Source organism: Nerophis ophidion, linkage group LG28 (assembly GCF_033978795.1).
Source record: "Nerophis ophidion isolate RoL-2023_Sa linkage group LG28, RoL_Noph_v1.0, whole genome shotgun sequence".
Lineage (NCBI taxonomy): Eukaryota > Metazoa > Chordata > Actinopteri > Syngnathiformes > Syngnathidae > Nerophis > Nerophis ophidion.
In genome coordinates this window covers 12341451-12361380 of record NC_084638.1, presented here as the reverse complement: position 1 = coordinate 12361380, position 19930 = coordinate 12341451, and the positions used below count along the sequence as shown (strand labels likewise).

Here is a 19930-nt window from a genome sequence, read left to right as displayed (position 1 = left end):
CTCCTGAGTTCCTCTTTTGAGCACCTCGCTCCCGCCACCATATTCAGTAAACTTGACCTCCACAACGCTTACCACCTGGTGCGTATCAAGGAGTGTGATGAATGGAAGACGGCCTTCAACACCCATCTTGGACATTTCGAGTATGGTCATGCCATTTCGATTAACTATTGTCTTCCAGGCATTATTTAATCATGTTCTGTGGGACATATTGGACCACTTTGTTGTGGTCTATCTTGATGAAATTTAGATTTTTTTCCCAGAACCTGCAGGAGCATCAACAACATGTCCGCCTGGTCCTGCAATGCCTGCTGGAGAACAGGGATTTCTCCCACGGACCTCCGAACCTGCCTTGCTCCTTCTGGACTTCCGCACCTTCCTCAACTCCTGGTAACACCCACCTTCCTCAACAAGTACCTTCAACAACTCCTGGTAACACCCAGCTAAAGTCAACACATAGTCACACCATACATATTTGGGTTACTCGCCCACGTCATTCCTTTATTGTAATAAACACGTCTAAGGCTAAGCGACGCTTCAGTCTCTGTGCCGTCTCCTTCTCCACCGCACGAAACAAATAAATACCTAAGTACAATTTTTTGTATAATGTGCACTCTGTACACTTAATTGGAACGTTTTATTTAAAAAACAAAACAAAAAAACAATCGTGCTGCATGAACCTGACAGGTATAGAAGGGTTTGAATTTTTACCGGAAGTGCATGCCAGAATCCATTTTGAAGGGCGGACCTCATCGTTCACACCAATGCAAGACGTGATATTTCCGAACTATTATAGTATATATATATATATATATATATATATATATATATATATATATATATATTGCTTACCTGACTGAAGTGGGGAACAGCTCCTGAGAGTAGACCATACACACCGAAATATTCCAGTCCAAGAAGAACTTCCCTGTCGTTACAAGAGCCGTAATAGCAACAGCATTGTCTGGAATGGGAAAAAGTGAAAGATATGTGAGTGTAATATGTCCAAGCTAGGGCATAATTTCTGTGGAAAATGATGGAGTCACCTTAAGAGAAAGCCAAGGTCAGGAGACTGAACAAGCCACCTGCTGGGTTGGTTCAAATCAAAGACTTTTTTTCTTCCCAACAACTCCAAAAACCAGATACACAGAAAGTGTGCGGGTATTTCTGTGATTCCAAACACAAATTGAACCAGGAAGATGCTCACACCAAATGTCCCAAATCTGAGAGAAATACAAAAGTAGCCTAAGTATGTCGAAGACCGAGGTGAGAAAAAATAAATTGATTAGTTAAAGAGAAGAGAGCTGATTAGTTAAAGAGAAGAACAAACGATTAAAGACTAGAATAAATAATTTAGTGGATTGTGTATCAAAGCATAGCATGCAGGCTAATGTACTCTCTGGGACTTCCTGTTTATTTATTGAGGCCATAGGGATTTTTTATTATCCAAAAATGCAAGTTTCTAAAACAATTCAGCCAATTTCTCTCACATTTTTTTTATTACATAAAGGTCTTGGGACATACATATAAAACAATTACAACACTATCATCATATTACAAAAGAAAGTAATAAAGATAATTAATAAAATGGTATAGAGACCCAACAAATGATTCATAAAGTAACACATTTGTAGTTACACAAAGTTACACACACATTTCTATAAAAGACAACTGTTCAAATGATGTATAAAGTTAATAATAAGCTTCCTGAAGTGGTCCAGAAGATGTTTCAAATGTGAAGCAGTACATTTACATAAAAAGGTGCTAATGGGATCATTAATAATTAGAAATAATAAATAATACTTCAATATTTCAAACACCTATAGAAAACACTATTGTGAATAAGTCTGAAATGTGTATTGTATGTAAAATATGTCTTGTACTGTTTACTCTCACCCTTTCAGTCAAATTGTTCTGTTGATTTTTTTAATAAAAGTACACAATGTTGCATATTAATGCATGTACTTGACTGAAAAAAGCACCAATATAAAATCTATAATCTATAAATGTAGAAGCATATCAAAAAGTTGTTAAAAAGTTTGTACAAAAAAGTCACACATTTTGTATGTGCTGATGTTAGAAAGTCAAAATTAAAGTCTTTACAGTTTTCCAAATCTTGCAGTTTGTAAAACCTTTACCACCGATTCAACAGGAAAAGGTTTGTTCACTAATGTGCATTTTTATGTGCACTTTCAAATGTCCCATATTTGTAAAAGATAAGTCACAGATTGAACACGAAAAAGGTTTTTTACCAGTGTGTGTTCTCATGTGTACTTTCAAATTCTGACTTTTTGCAAAGCCTTTACCACAGATTGAACAGATAAAAGGTTTTTCACCAGTGTGTGTTGTCATGTGTACTTTTAAATGTTCCTTCCTTGTAAAATATAAGCCACATGAACAAGGTTTTTCACCAGTGTGTATTCTCATGTGTCTTTTCAAATGGTAACTTTGTACAAATGCTTTACCACAGATTGAACAGACAAAAGGTTTTTCACAAGTGTGTGTTCTCATGTGTACTTTCAAATTCTGACTTCGTTCGAAACCTTTACCACAGATTGAACAGGAAAAAGGTTTTTCTCCAGTGTGTATTCTCATGTGTCTTTTCAAATCACAATGGTATTTAAAAGTTTTGTCACAGTGAGAACATTTCAAGTGAGTGTTGTCAGTGTGACATGTCTTATCATCTTTAGAGTCTTCATCATCAGTGTCAGGAGAGTGTGACGTTGTGTCCTCACTATCTGATAGTGGAGCTAAGAGCTTGTCTGCTTGTGATCCTCCACAGTGGTCTCCATCAGCTTCTGTTGTCATGTGTTGTGTTGAGCTGCTGCTTGGAGGCTCCGCCCCTCCCCTCTCCCCACTTTCACCTTTGACCTCATCATCTTCACTCTTCACAGGGACACCAGTCACTGGGAACTCCAGCAGTCCTTCAAGATGACCTCTTTCCTGACTGATGCTTTGTTCCTCCTCTTCATCTTTAATGTGGGGGGTCAGTGAAACTTCTTCTTCCTTTTTACAGGGAAGGGTCTGTGTTAAAGAGGAAAAGGAGACGCCAGAGGGTCCGTGGCACCTGGTCTTCCTCTTTGATGGATCCTCCTTCACCATCCTGAGGCTACACTCCTTTTTTTCAGGCAGAAGTTGTTCTTCACAGATGTCTGCAGGACACAAAAATGACAAACATGCTTGAGAAATGTCCAGATTCAGTCAGTAAGTTCACATGAACTTAACAAAACAAGTTATTATATGAATTGGACTGAAAACAAACACTTTAATTATTAAAGAGTTCCGGTCGTACGGTTTTTCATGAGACACATTTCCGGCATTGTTGTTGCACTAGTGAGCCACAAATGAGGAGATGCTGGTCATTGCTCATTGACACTTCTTCCACTCCCGTCCTTCCACGCTACACGGTTACAACAAAGATGACGTGGAGAAAACACCGTCGAAGGTGAGCCGTGTAAATAAGACTGCCCACAAAACGGCGCATCCTGAAGTGACTGTCAGAAAGCGACTTGCTCCCCTCACCTCCCAGGGGGTGAACAAGGGGATGGGTCAAATTTCCCAACACCGAGTGTTTGTGTGACAATCATTGGTACTTTAACTTTAACTTATGCAACATTTTGACCAAAGAACCACCATCACATGTTATGTAGACCACAAGGAAGTGTTTTACATTTAGAAAAAAAAATCCTTTAATGCGCCCTATCCGTGCGCCATCTATGAAAAAAGATTAAAAAAATAGAACATTCATTGGCAGTGCGCCTTAAAATCTGGTGCGCCCTATGGTCCGGAAAATACGGTAGTTCCATCTCCTACATGAAAGAGAGTGTCGCAAACACTACTGCACACTGGAAAACGTGTGGTGGAGAATTGCAAGTAGCCACAACAAAGATTTTGAATGAGTGTAGTAGTAAATAGTAAATAAATGCGATTAAAATCTGCTTACAATAAAGGCTACTAGAGTCACACTATTCTGCCTAAAAAGAACTTAAAACACATCCAAACACCTCAATTATTAACGCATTTTTGCTCATTAATTTAAAAACCCATCACAACGTTCGCTTTTTTTTTTAACAACATCACTGAATATTACACACTGCAGACTCTCTGATAGCCAACAAACAAAATGAGACATCACTTACTGAACAAGGTCTGCTGTTACCATGACACGGACGAATAGAATCTGGCTATATTCCCGTTTAGATGAAGAATGATTCATAATCGTTGCACGGAAAAGGGGGGCGAAGCCAAGTGTTTTTTCGTGTCGTTCTAAATTGGCTGTCAAACGGTTCCAAAGTGCGGTGCAATACATCTATCTGAACAGTAATCTATTTATTTATACCTGCACCTTTTTGCCCTTTTATCCTGCAAAAACATTCCGTTCTTATCTGTACTGTAAAGTTCAAATTTGAATGACAATAAAAGAAGGTCTAAGTCTAAACTTGTCAAGAGTACGTCCTCATCCTTCAACTATCCAGGTGAGAGGCACGGTTCATGATCTGGAATAATCTTTCACCAGCACCGAGGAGATGAAGGAGCTCACCAGCGGGTGATGTCAACATAGACACACAAGCTATAAATAGTTTGTCTGCGTTTGCACTTATAATAACAATATCACTAATACTTGGTTGGTATTCAAGCCACGAAATGCAAATGGAGCATTGTTGGCGCTTTTTGGATGGTTATAGAGGACCTCCCATTGGCTCCTTTGCAAGTGGACTTTTATTTACATTTATAAGTTAGAATGTGACAAAAAAAATATATATATATATATCCATCGTCATGTCTTTTATAAAGATTGTGAACGATAGAAAAATTCCCCAAAAGAGTGTAGTTCCCCTCTAAATTCAAATGATTAGAATTAAAGGGGAACATTATCACCAGAACTATGTAAGTGTCAATATATACCTTGATGGTGCAGAAAAAAGACCATATATTTTTTTAACCGATTTCCGAACTCTAAATGGGTGAATTTTGGCGAATTAAACGCCTTTCTGTTTATCGCTCTTTTTGCGATGACGTCAGAACGTGACGTCTCCGAGGTAATACAGCCGCCATTTTCATTTTCAACACATTACAAACACCGGGTCTAAGCTCTGTTAGTTTCCGTTTTTTCGACTATTTTTTGGAACTTTGGAGACATCATGCCTCGTCGGTGTGTTGTCGGAGGGTGTAAAACCAATAACAGGGAGGGATTCAAGTTGCACCGAAGATGCGAAAGTGTCTGCCGCCAGACCCCCATTGAATGTGCCAGAGTGTCGCCACATTTTACCGGCGATGACAGACATGGCACAGAGATGTATGGATAACCTGCAGATGCATTTGCAACGATAAATTAAACGAAATCTCAAAGGTGAGTTTTGTTGATGTTGACTGCCAGCTAATCGATGCTAACATGCTATGCTAATTGACGCTAACATGCTATTTACCGGCGGTGCTAAAGCAGACTGGCACAGAGATGTATGGATAACCTGTAGATGCATTTGCAACGATAAATTCAACAAAATCACAAAGGTGAGTTTTGTTGATGTTGACAGCCAGCTAATCGATGCTAAAATGCTATGCTAATCGACGCTAACATGCTATTTACCGGCGGTGCTAAAGCAGACTGGCACAGAGATGTATGGATAACCTGTAGATGCATTTGCAACGATATCACAAAGGTGAATTTTGTTGATGTTGACTGCCAGCTAATCGATGCTAACATGCTATGTTGATCGACGCTAACATGTTATTTACCGGCGGTGCTAAAGCAGACTGGCACAGAGATGTATGGATAACCTGTAGATGCATTTGCAACGATAAATTCAACAAAATCACAAAGGTGAGTTTTGTTGATGTTGACTGCCAGCTAATCGATGCTAACATGCTATGCTAATCGACGCTAACATGCTATTTACCGGCGGTGCTAAAGCAGACTGGCACAGAGATGTATGGATAACCTGTAGATGCATTTGCAACGATAAATTCAACGAAATCACAAAGGTGAGTTTTGTTGATGTTGACTGCCAGCTAATCGATGCTTACATGCTATGCTAATCGACGCTAACATGCTATTTACCGGCGGTGCTAAAGCAGACACGGCACAGAGATGTATGGATAACCTGCAGATGCATTTGCAACGATAAATTCAACGAAATCACAAAGGTAAATTTTGTTGATGTTGATTGCCAGCTAATCGATGCTAACATGCTATGCTAATCGACGCTAACATGCTATTTACCGGCGGTGCTAAAGCAGACTGGCACAGAGATGTATGGATAACCTGTAGATGCATTTGCAACGATAAATTCAACGAAATCACACAGGTGAGTTTTGTTGATGTTGACTGCCAGCTAATCGATGCTAACATGGCACAGAGATGTATGGATAACCTGCAGATGCATTTGCAACTATATTAGGTTTCCTTCCACCCACATTTAATGCGAAAAAAACACTTTCTAATCGAAGGATATAAGTTGCTCCACTGTCACGAGATGCGAAAGTCCTGATCGTTTGGTCCCCACATTTTACCGGCGATGCTAACGCAGCTATTCGGCCATGTTATGGCTATGAATAGCGTCAATAGCTATTCGCTCAACAGCTTCAGTTTCTTCTTCAATACTTTCATACTCCAACCATCTGTTTCAATACATGCGTAATCTGTTGAATCGCTTAAGCCGCTGAAATTCGAGTCTGAATCCGAGCTAATGTCACTATATCTTGCTGTGCTATTCGACGTTGTTTACATTGGCAGCACTGTATGACGTCACAGGGAAATGGATAGTCATCGCAAATAGTGAAAATCAAGCACTTTAAAGCTTTTTTTAGGGATATTCGGGGACCGGTAAAATTTCAAAAAATACAACAAGCCACTAGGAACTGATTTTTATGGTTTTTAACCCTTTTGAAATCGTGATAATGTTCCCCTTTAAGACTTTAAGTCTATGAGCATGAAGTGATGAAGCCTACTTGGATAAGAGGACAAAGGTCTTCTAAGACAAAGTGAAGAGTCCAGTTGTGATGGATTGAATGCCCTGAGAATAAAATGATATGTGGATGTTGTGCTTACTTGGACTGTGATGAAGCTGTGAGGACTCAGGTGGTTTGTCTTCATGCTCTTCAGTCTTCACAGAGACAACAGTCAGTGGAAACTTGCTGAGATCAGCCTCCTCCTGCCCTAGAAGACACTCTCCCTCCTGAGTGATCCACACTTCCTCCTCTTCCTCTTTAATGTGAGGGGGCTGCTGGACGTCTGTTGGGTAAATGAGTAAATAAGATAAAGAGAGAATAGAAATAGTTTTGGACTGACACTGTTAACACAATGACATTATTTGTGTTATTCCGTGTGTTGTGTTAAAAGCGTGTATAGCAAAACAACCAATAAAAACACGGGAAATACCTCCTTTTTTCCGAAAATGTATTCAAAAGTGGTACAGTGACTACAAAAACCGACTTGGAAATTTAATGGGGCGCAATTTGAAAAGTTTTTTATAAGTACGAGGCAGCATTGATTGAAGCATTCTTAACTTTACACTCCCAGATGTAAAGTGTGTAAATATGTTAATGTGTATACGGTCAATAACACCTAAACTATATCTCTGAAATTAACCACAATCTTGTAATAACTTAGTCATTACCATAACTTCAATATCATGGAAATAAAAAAATCAAATTCCTAAATCACTTAAATAGTATTTTATTGTCATCATGCAAAATGCTTTTTTGTGGTCATTTTGTTGGCTGGGTCAAAAGGAACTTTTACCAAAAACATGTTTTACTATGTGCTGTTTTATGGAGTATCTCCATCAACAATTCCTCTTTAGGAATTGGAGACCATCTACGACACGCTGAAGGAAAGTCAGTCACCTTTATGTTCTTTTAATAAATCAAGTATTGACTACTTTGGTTATTGAACATACATGTTTACTTTCACTTATTGTTGCATGTAAATCAGAATTAGGAAGTAAAATTATAACTAATTAGAATTGATTACAGTATAAAATGTATTTGGTGACTGTATGAATTTGGTGTAAACATGTTGATACAGGTTTACATCTGCTTGGGGACTGGAACACAGATATGTCCTGAAAGGATGCACCCATTTTAAAACCTTCACTAAGCTGTGCCACCAACATTGTCTCACTTAGCTCATTAAGCAAACTACCAGGGTGAGTGAGTCCTTTTAAACCTTCATAGACCTTGTTAGTGAATGTGAATTATATTTATATAGCGCTTTTCTCTAGCGACTCAAAGCGCTTTACATAGTGAAACCCAATATCTAAGTTACATTTTTAAACCAGTGTGGGTGGCACTGGGAGCAGGTGGGTAAAGTGTCTTGCCCAAGGACACAACGGCAGTGACTAGGATGGCGGAAGCGGGAATCGAACCTGCAATCCTCAAGTTGCTGACACGGCCGCTCTACCAACCGAGCTATACCGGTTGGTAGAAAGAGCCATCAATCTGTCAATCCTTTCCGTGTCCGGGCCAGGTAAGGTTCCCCGTGTTGTGTCAAATTAAGCCGCAGGCTCCACTTCTGACCAGTTTAAGAACACCACAAGTGTGCAGCTCAAGTGATCATTCCATGATTTTCTGTACCTATAACAAACATAGTGTTATGTTTTTATTTCCCTGCCTTCTCTTTTGTTGTGATTTATTCCCTCAACTCGTTAGTCTCCAGCGAGGGGCGGACACTAAGGCACACCTGCAACTTATTTCTACAGAGGAGTATTTAAGCTCGTCGCCCACAGCTGGTCTTGTCGGTTAATTTATCCTGCACCTCCTATGTGCATGCGCCTGCTTCGCCTCGTCAGTCCTGATACGTTGATTTTCCTTAATCCTGTATTTCCTAACGTTGTGTTTATTTCCTAGCCTCCTTGAGGCAGTAAAGACTTTACCCTGTGCCTCGTGCGCCCTGGCTTTTCCCCTGCCGACCACAGGGGAACCTTTTCCATTTAGTATTCATGGTGTGCACTTCTACCCCATCGCATTTTGTTACACTTTTTGGATTCGTTAAATGTATTCCTTTTTGTTATTCAAACTTGCCTCCCATCTCTGCATCCCGGGGTCTCCCCCTTGACCAGTTCGTAACACATAGAACCGAGGCTGACGGCCACAAAACAAGCAAAGCGACAATCCTCAAGACCTAGACTAGCAAGGCTTTCAATGACAAACTGCCAAATTTAGACTCGCCTTGGTGCTTGCAAAGTACACGTGTGTTTGGGTCAATTCCTAACCTCAGAAAAGTAGATAACTTCACAGTCAAAGTGGGTGACAATATTATAACAATCAAAAATGTGATTACCTATATTGTCTGCATTGTGGAGACTAATCTCTCTAGGGAAAAAAATTACTACTAAAGTAGTCAAAGAATCAACCGACAAGTTCTGTTCTTACTAGTGTTGTCCCGATACTAATATTTTGGTACCGGGACCTATACCAAAATGTATTTTGATATTTTTCTAAATAAAAGTGACCACAAAAAACTGCATTATTGGCTTTATTTAAACAAAAAAATCTTCAGGTACATGAAATATTTTTCTTATTGCAAGTTTGTCCTTAAATAAAATAGTGAACATACAGGACAACTTGTCTTTTAGTAGTAAGTAAGCAAACAAAGGCTCCTAATTTAGTCTGCTGACATATGCAGTAACATATTGTGTCATTTCTATTCTATTATCTTGGCAAAATTATTAAGGACAAGTGGAAGAAAATTTATGATTAATCTACATCTTCATTTACTGGTAATATCTGCTTATGTTCTGTTTTAACATGTGCTATCTACACTTCTGTTAAAATGTAATAATCACTGATTCTTAGAATAGAATAGAATAGAGTTTTATTGTCATTATTCAGAGGTGGGTAGTAACGCGCTACATTTACTCCGTTACATTTACTTGAGTAACTTTTGGGATAAATTGTACTTCTAAGAGTAGTTTTTATGCAACATACTTTTACTTGAGTATATTTATAGAGAGGAAACGCTACTTTTACTCCGCTCCATTTATCTATATTCAGCTCGCTACTCGCCATTGATTTTTATCGATCTGTTAATGTTTGTTTTGGTTTGTTAGACAGACCTTCAAAGTACGATGTACGCATGCCTGTGTTTCACCAATCACATGCAGTCACTGGTGACGTTGGACCAATCAAACAGAGCCAGGTGGTCACATGACCGTCACACGTGGAGCCTGACTTAAACAAGTTGAAAAACTTATTGGGGTGTTACCATTTAGTGGTCAATTGTACGGAATGTGTACTGTATTGTGCAATCTACTAATAAAAGTTTCAATCAATCAATCAAAAGTGTAAAGGAAAAAAGACAGTTTTTTATTTCAACCGTACTTCCCGTCAAAAGCCTAAAGACTGATCGCACAGTTCCTGTCTTCACAATAAAAGTGCCGCTCCATTGCGCCTGCGCTAACAAAATAAGAGTCTCCGAAAGCCAGCACAAAAAAGCTAGCAAGCTACAGAGTTTGCCGCCAATGTATTTCTTGTAAAGTGTATAAAAACGAATATGGAAGCTGGACAAATAAGATGCCAAAAACCAACGACTTTCATGTGGTATTAGACAGAAAGGAGGAACTTTTTTTCTCCTCCATTTGAAAACGTGGACGTTATCAGCACTACTGTCTGATTCCAATCAATGCAACTCATCAGAATCAGGTAATACACCAACTTATATTCTTGTCTCCATGAAATATAGGAATCTATATGTTAAACATGCATGTATATTCATTAAAACAACTTTAACATGTGAACAAAAACGGCAAAATAAATAAATATAAATCATTTACTATATATATATGTGTGTATGTATATGTATATATGAGGTAGATCACCTCGACTTGGTCATTTATCAAGTAATTGATTAACGTTAAAAAACTTATTGGGGTGTTACCATTTAGTGGTCAATTGTACGGAATATGTACTGTACTGTGCAATCTACTAATACAGGTTTCAATCAATCAATCAATCAATCAATCAATGCCTACTGAGCTTATGGTGCTGTTAAGTTATTGTGGCTCAATTTGCCTAAATGTTTTTTTATTTTAATGTATTATTATTTAATATATATTATTGTTTTAGTTGCTTAAGAAATATTCCTGGCTCTGAATTTGCTCATTGCTATTTTTATGTTTTTGTGCATTATTTGTTGCCGTCATCATTAACGAACAGGTTACTCATCAGTTACTCAGTACTTGAGTAGTTTTTTCACAACATACTTTTTACTTTTACTCAAGTAAATATTTGGGTGATGACTCCTTACTTTTATCTTTAATGTAACAGTACTCTTACTTGAGTACAATTTCTGGCAACTCTACCCACCTCTGGTAGGGATTATGGACAATTATCAACCTATTGCCCAAGCCAGCATGTTATCTAAAGTACTGGTAAGTGTGATCATATTTGCACCGCAGACAAGCAATTTGGCTTTAAGACCAAGTACAGCACTGACTTGCGTATTTATGCTTTAAAAAAAAGCAGTAAAATAATACATAACGCAGGTTTCTACAATGTTGGTAGGGTTTATTGATGCATCTAAGGCATTTTACAGAGTCAACCATCTCAAACTCTTCAGCAATCTGAAGCATAGGGGTGTTCTGGGTATATTCTGGCATATTGGCACGACAGGCGGACAAAGCAGGTAAAATGGGGGAGTAATTAATCCTCTCCCTCTAGAGTTGGAAATGGGGTACGGCTGGGTGGGCTTCACCAGGCCTATTAAGCCTGTATATGGATGACCTGTCAAGGCAGTGGGAGAATGCAGAACCGGATGCATCATGGGGAACACTTTAATCAACCACTTTATGTACGCTGATGATTTGGCCATATATCTCCCAGTAGTGCGGGGTTCTACCAGCTTTTTAACATACCCCCAGACTGTGAAGTCAAGTTTGACAAAGAGTTTGGTAATGATATGTAGTACCAAGGAGGATCAACATCTTATCATCATCAATGATAAGATGGAATATGATGCTGACATGCTTAGACAGAGAAGAAAGCCAACATGGTGGTGAGAAAATGTCATTATTGCTCTGATGAAGCAAAGGTGTACTTGTTTAGAGCTTACTGCACCCCTATGTACACAGCACCCCTCTGGGTGAGGTTCAAGAAAGAGAACTTGCGCAAACTCCAGGTTGCATATAATGACTGTCTCAGAATCCTGCTCAGAAAGGCCAGGGGTAGTAGTGCCAGCAAGCTTTTTTGTGATTTAGGGATTAACACCTTCCACGCCACCCTGAGAAAACTGATGTTTAAGTTTATATGTAGACTGCAGGGTCCGGGAATGGTTTTATTATACAGATAACCAATCCTAGGTGTAGTTCTGTTAGGTACAAATCCTATATATGGAAACACTGGTATCTGTGCCTCACAATACAAAGGTCCTGGGTTTGGTCCTGGGCTCGGGATCTTTCTGTGTGGAGTTTGCATGTTCTCCCTGTGACTGCGTGGGTTCCCTGCGGGTACTCTGGCTTCCTCCCACCGCCAAAAACATGCACCTGGTGATAGGTTGATTGGCAACACTAAATGGTCCCTAGTGTGTGAATGTGAGTGTGAATGTTGTCTGTCTATCTGTGTTGGCCCTGTGATGAGGTGGCGACTTGTCCCGCCCACTGCCCGAATGTAGCTGAGCACTCCTTGTGATCCCGAAAGGGACACGTGGTAGAAAAATAGATGGGTGGATGGATGTTATCTGTGCCTTTAAAATAATGTGTACAATCATTTTAATGTATATTTTGATTGCTGCTTATATTCAAATATGTTTTTTAATTTTTTTTACTGAATATGCACAAGCATCGATTTAAGTTTATCCTCTAAATAGACTGGGATACATAACTAATTATCACGGGTAGTTAAATAAGATCAACAGAACAACGACAACCACGCGGTTGCAAGTACCAGATGTATATACAGTCGTGATCAAGTTTACATACACGTGTAAAGAACATAATGTCATGGCTGTCTTGAGTTTCCAATAATTTCTACAACTCTTATTTTTTTGTGATAGAGTGATTGGAGCACATAATTGTTGGTCACAAAAAAACATTCATGAAGTTTGGTTCTTTATTGATTTATTATGGGTCTACTGAAAATGTGAGTAAATCTCCTGGGTCAAAAGTATACATACACCAATGTTAATATTTGCTTACATGTCCCCTTGGCAGGTTTCACTGCAATAAGGCACTTTTGGTAGCCATCCACAAGCTTCTGGTTGAATTTTTGACCACTCTTCTTGACAAAATTGGTGCAAGTCAGCTAAATTTATGACATGGACTTGTTTCTTCAGCATTGTCCACATATTTAAGTCACGACTTTGGGAAGGCCATTCTTAAACCTTAATTCTAGCCTGATTTAGCCATTCCTTAACCACTTTTGACGTGTGTTTAGGGTCATTGTCTTGTTGGAACACCCAACTGCACCCAAAACCCAACCTCTGAGCTGATGATTTTAGGTTGTCCTGAAGAATTTGGAGGTAATCTTCCTTTTTCATTGTCACATTAAAAGCACCAGTTCCATTGCTAGCAAAACAGACCCATAGCATAATACTACCACCACCATAATTGACGGTAGGTTTGGTGTTCCTGGGATTAAAGGCCTCACTTTATTTCCTCAAAAACATATTGCTGGGTATTGTGGCCAAACAGCTAATTTTTTGTTTCATTTGACCACAGAACTTTACTCCAGAAAGATTTATCTTTGTCCATGTGATGTCAGATGAAACAAAAATTGAGCTGTTTGGCCACAACACCCAGCAATATTGTTGAAGGAAAATAAGGTGAAGCTTTTAATCCCAGGAACACCATGCCCACCGTCATTGCTGTATATATATAAAACATTGCTGTATTTATACTTCTGACCCAGCATATTTGGTCACATTTTCGTAGACCTTTTAAGAATTCATTAAAGAACTAAAATTCATGAATGTTTTTTGTGACCAACAAGTATGTGCTCCAATCACTCTATCACAAAAAAATAAGAGTTTTAGAAATTATTGGAAACTGAAGACAGCCATGACATTATGTTCTTTGCAAGTGTATGTAAACTTTTGACCACGACTGTATGTACATCATCCTCACAAGACAACCAAACTTCTTATACACAATATATTTAAGAATAGTGTTAATAATAAAATATAAAGTTAGTGAAGATGCGAGAGTAAGAAGTAAACAAACCTGTTCTGTGTAACACAACTTGATGATGTTTCTTATAATAAACATCCAGTAGTTGATGTTGTCGCTCGTCCTCCTCTTTTGTTGGACAAAGTTCCTCCTCGTACTTTGCCATCGTTTTTTCGCACATTTTAACACAATCACAACACTTTACACTCACATTAGTTCCCTAATTAGCGATGTTTAAATAACTTCCGCGTCTCTTTGTTAGCAGCTAACAAGCTAAGCTAACTAGCCAGCTAAACTAGCTGCAAGCTACCTTAATTGAAGCCATCAAACAGGAGAAGTGTCAAAGTGCGCTCAGACTAATGTATCCGGCTACAAACAATTATTAACCGTGTGTACTCTATTAAACAACATATATGTAAGAATACAGAAATATAATGCCCGCGTTTAGGACTTCTCCGTCAGACGCCATCTTGCTTTATCACCCGATCGGTCCACGCATGCGCGTACTCGACGTCACTTTCATCAACTTGTTTTGCCACACTTATTTACCATGGTTCTTTTGTGTCATCTGTATTTCAATAACAATGTCATCATAAACCATTACATAAAAAAACAATGTTATTAAAAATACGGTATTCTTTATGAAACCGCACAGATCTGTACACAAACCTGAAAGATGTGTTCAGTAGCCTTAAATGGAAAATAAATTATTATTTTATAATAAGTTACTTATTTTGGAATCCTTAAAATTTTAAAATATGCTTTTGTTAAGTCAGAGTAAGTGTTTCGTTTAAAAAGATCGACATTTAAAAAAATAAATTATGTGATGGGAGTTAGTGGCGCCCCATGCGTCATTTATTATAATATTATTATAACTTTTTGCAACTCAATGCCAAAAAAAACGGAAATGTTGATTATCGGTCCTGCTAGACACCGACCTCTATTTAATAATACAACTCTAACATTTGACAACCAAACAATTAAACAAGGCGACACGGTAAAGAATCTGGGTGTTATCTTCGACCCAACTCTCTCCTTTGAGTCACACATTAAAAGCGTTACTAAAACGGCCTTCTTTCATCTCCGTAATATCGCTAAAATTCGCTCCATTCTGTCCACTAAAGACGCTGAGATCATTATCCATGCGTTTGTTACGTCTCGCCTCGATTACTGTAACGTATTATTTTCGGGTCTCCCCATGTCTAGCATTAAAAGATTACAGTTGGTACAAAATGCGGCTGCTAGACTTTTGACAAGAACAAGAAAGTTTGATCACATTACGCCTGTACTGGCTCACCTGCACTGGCTGCCTGTGCACTTAAGATGTGACTTTAAGGTTTTACTACTTACGTATAAAATACTACACGGCCTAGCTCCATCCTATCTTGCCGATTGTATTGTACCATATGTCCCGGCAAGAAATCTGCGTTCAAAGGGCTCCGGCTTATTAGTGATTCCCAAAGTCCCAAAAAAAGTCTGCGGGCTATAGAGCATTTTCATTTCGGGCTCCAGTACTCTGGAATGCCCTCCCGGTAACAGTTCGAGATGCCACCTCAGTAGAAGCATTTAAGTCTCACCTTAAAACTCATTTGTATACTCTAGCCTTTAAATAGACTCCCTTTTTAGACGGTTTCTTTTCTTTTTCTCCTATATCCCACTCTCCCTTGTGGAGGGCGTCCGGTCCGATCCGGTGGCCATGTACTGCTTGCCTGTGTATGGGCTGGGTACATCTCTGCGCTGCTAATCCGCCTCCGCTTGGGATGGTTTCCTGCTGGCCCCGCTGTGAACGGGACTCTCGCTGATGTGTTGGAGCCGCTTTGGACTGGACTCTCGCGACTGTGTTGGATCCTTTATGGATTGAACTTTCACAGTATCATGTTAGACCCGCTCGACATCCATTGCTTTCCTCCTCTCCAAGGTTCTCATAGTGATTATTGTCACCGACGTCCCACTGGGTGTGAGTTTTCCTTGCCCTTATGAGGGCCTACCGAGGATGTCGTAGTGGTTTGTGCAGCCCTTTGAGACACTAGTGATTTAGGGCTATATAAGTAAACATTGATTGATTGATCTCACGATCCACTCTTCCCCCACTCGTGAACAAGACTCCTAGGTACTTGAACTCCTCCACTTGGGGCAGGGTCTCCTCCCCAACCCGGAGATGGCACTCCACCCTTTTCCGGGCGAGAACCATGGACTCGGACTTGGAGGTGCTGATTCTCATTCCAGTCGCTTCACACTCGGCTGCGAACCGATCCAGTGAGAGCTGAAGATCCCGGCCAGATGAAGCCATCAGGACTACATCATCTGCAAAAAGCAGAGACCTAATCCCGTGGCCACCAAACCGGAACCCCTCAACGCCTTGACTGCGCCTAGAAATTCTGTCCATAAAAGTTATGAACAGAATCGGTGACAAAGGACAGCCTTGGCGGAGTCCAACCTTCACTGGAAACGTGTCCGACTTACTGCCAGCAATGCGGACCAAGCTCTGACACTGATCATACAGGGAGCGGACTGCCACAATAAGACATTCCGATACCCCATACTCTCTGAGCACTCCCCACAGGACTTCCCGAGGGACACGGTCGAATGCCTTCTCCAAGTCCACAAAGCACATGTAGACTGGTTGGGCAAACTCCCATGCACCCTCAAGAACCCTGCCGAGAGTATAGAGCTGGTCCACAGTTCCACGACCAGGACGAAAACCACACTGTTCCTCCTGAATCCGAGGTTCGACTATCCGGCGAAGCCTCCTCTCCAGTACACCTGAATAAACCTTACCGGGAAGGCTGAGGAGTGTGATCCCACGATAGTTGGAACACACCCTCCGGTCCCCCTTCTTAAAGAGAGGGACCACCACCCCGGTCTGCCAATCCAGAGGTACCGCCCCCGATGTCCACGCGATGCTGCAGAGTCTTGTCAACCAAGACAGCCCCACAGCATCCAGAGCCTTAAGGAACTCCGGGCGGATCTCATCCACCCCCGGGGCCTTGCCGCCGAGGAGCTTTTTAACTACCTCAGCGACCTCAGCCCCAGAAATAGGAGAGTCCACTACAGATTCCCCAGGCACCGCTTCCTCAAAGAAAGACGTGTTGGTGGGATTGAGGAGGTCTTCGAAGTATTCCCTCCACCGATCCACAACATCCGCAGTCGAAGTCAGCAGAACACCATCCGCACCATACACGGTGTTGATAGTGCACTGCTTCCCCTTCCTGAGGCGCCGTATGGTGGTCCAGAATCGCTTCGAAGCCGTCCGGAAGTCGTTTTCCATGGCTTCCCCGAACTCTTCCCATGTCCGAGTTTTTGCCTCCGCGACCGCTAAAGCTGCACACCGCTTGGCCCGTCGGTACCCGTCCACTGCCTCCGGAGTCCTATGAGCCAAAAGAACCCGATAGGACTCCTTCTTCAGCTTGACGGCATCCCTCACTGCTGGTGTCCACCAACGGGTTCTGGGATTACCGCCACGACAGGCACCAACAACCTTGCGGCCACAGCTCCAATCAGCCGCCTCGACAATAGAGGTTCGGAACATGGTCCACTCGGACTCAATGTCCCGCACCTCCCTCGTGACATGTTCAAAGTTCTCCCGGAGGTGTGAATTGAAACTCTCTCTGACAGGAGACTCTGCCAGACGTTCCCAGCAGACCCTCACAATGCGCTTGGGCCTGCCAGGTCTGTCCGGCATCCTCCCCCACCATCGCAGCCAACTCACCACCAGGTGGTGATCGGTAGAAAGCTCCGCCCCTCTCTTCACCCGAGTGTCCAAAACATAAGGCCGCAAATCCGATGACACAACTACAAAGTCGATCATGGAGCTGCGGCCTAGGGTGTCCTGGTGCCAAGTGCACATATGGACACCCTTATGTTTGAACATGGTGTTTGTTATCGACAAACTGTGACGAGCACAAAAGTCCAATAACAAAACACCACTCGGGTTTAGATCCGGGCGACCATTCTTCCCAATCACGCCTCTCCTGGTTTCACTGTCGTTGCCAACATGAGCGTTGAAGTCTCCCAGTAGGACAAGGGAATCACCCGGAGGAGCACTTTCCAGTACTCCCTCGAGTGTACCCAAAAAGGGTGGGTATTCTGAACTGCTGTTTGGTGCGTAAGCACAAACAACAGTCAGGATCCGTCCCCCCACCCGAAGGCGAAGGGAAGCTACCCTCTCGTCCACTGGGTTGAACTCAAACGTACAGGCTTTGAGCCGGGGGGCAACCAGAATTGCCACCCCAGCCCGTCGCCTCTCACTGCCGGCAACGCCAGAGTGGAAGAGGGTCCAGTCCCTCTCGAGAGAACTGGTTCCAGAGCCCTTGCTGTGCGTCGAGGTGAGTCCGACTATATCCAGCCGGAACTTCTCTACCTCGCGCACTAGCTCAGGCTCCTTCCCCCCCAGTGAGGTGACGTTCCACGTCCCAAGAGCTAGCTTCTGTAGCCGAGGATCGGACCGCCAAGTGCCCTGCCTTCGGCTGCCGCCCAGCTCACAATGCACCCGACCTCTATGGCCCCTCCTATGAGTGGTGAGCCCATTGGAGGGATGACCCACGTTGCCTCTTCGGGCTGTGCCCGGCCGGGCCCCATGGGAACAGGCCCGACCACCAGGCGCTCGCCATCGTGCCCCAACTCCGGGCCTGGCTCCAGAGCGGGGCCCCGGTGACCCACGTCCGGGCGAGGGAAATCTGGGTTCATTTCGTTGTAATTCCATTGAAGTCTTTGAGCTGCTCTTTGTCTGATCACTCACCTAGGACCTGTTTGTCTTGGGAGACCCTACCAGGGGGCATGAAAACCCCCAGACAACATAGCTCCTAGGATCATTGGGACACGCAAACTCCTCTACCACGGTAAGGTAGCAGCTCAGAGAGGAGGAATCGGATCGGTGCGGCGTCTTCAGTAATGCGGACGTTGTATCGATCCGTTGTGGTGAAGAAGGAGCTGAGCCGGAAGGCAAAGCTCTCAATTTACCGGTCGATCTACGTTCCCATCCTCACCTATGGTCATGAGCTTTGGGTCATGACCGAAAGGATAAGATCACGGGTACAAGCGGCCGAAATGAGTTTCCTCCGCCGGGTGGCGGGGCTCTCCCTTAGAGATAGGGTGAGAAGCTCTGCCATCCGGGAGGAGCTCAACGTAAAGCCGCTGCTCCTCCACATCGAGAGGAGCCAGATGAGGTGGTTCGGGCATCTGGTCAGGATGCCACCTGAACGCCTCCCTAGGGATGTGTTTAGGGCACGTCCAGCTGGTAGGAGGCCACGGGGAAGACCCAGGACACGTTGGAAAGACTATGTCTCCCGGCTGGCCTGGGAACGCCTCGGGATCCCCCGGGAAGAGCTAGACGAAGTGGCTGGAGATAGGGAAGTCTGGGCTTCCCTGCTTAGGCTGCTGCCCCCGCGACCCGACCTCGGATAAGCGGAAGATGATGGATGGATGGATGGATGATTGATTGATATTACAATGTCAGAATTGATTGATTGATTGAAACTTTTATTAGCAGATTGCACAGTTCAGTACATATTCCGTACACGTACCTCTAAATGGTAACACCCGTATAAGTTTTTCAACTTACTTAAGTCAGGGTCCACGTAATTAAATGGGTTGTACTTGTATAACACTGTTCTACCTTAAAGGTTCTCAAAGCGCTTTGAAACTACATCCACATATACCCATTCACACACACATTCACACACTGATGGAGGGAGCTGCCATACAAGGCAGCAAACCAGCACCCATCAGGAGCAAGGGTGAAGTGTCTTTCTCAGGACACAACGGACGTGACGAGGTTGGTACTAGGTGGGGATTGAACCAGGGACCCTCGCTTTGCGCACAGCCACTCTACCACTGCG

General features: G+C 42.2%; 1 protein-coding gene across 2 annotated transcripts in view; it reads right to left on the bottom strand.

The window, feature by feature from the left end:
* Positions 1–14589, bottom strand: part of LOC133545585 (gastrula zinc finger protein XlCGF28.1-like) — a 118694-nt gene extending 104105 nt beyond the window's left edge. The window contains exons 1-3 of one of the 2 annotated variants that reach the window (XM_061891320.1): positions 14148–14589; positions 7043–7225; positions 1407–3146 (exon numbers count right to left, since the gene is read on the bottom strand). In XM_061891320.1, the coding sequence (XP_061747304.1) occupies positions 2140–3146; positions 7043–7225; positions 14148–14274 (1317 nt within the window). In that variant the 5' untranslated portion in view covers positions 14275–14589 and the 3' untranslated portion in view covers positions 1407–2139. Of the gene's footprint in view, positions 1–1406; positions 3147–7042; positions 7226–14147 lie in introns of those variants that run through there. The other variant, XM_061891319.1, reaches the window with a different exon arrangement.
* Positions 14590–19930: the final 5341 nt, after the last annotated feature.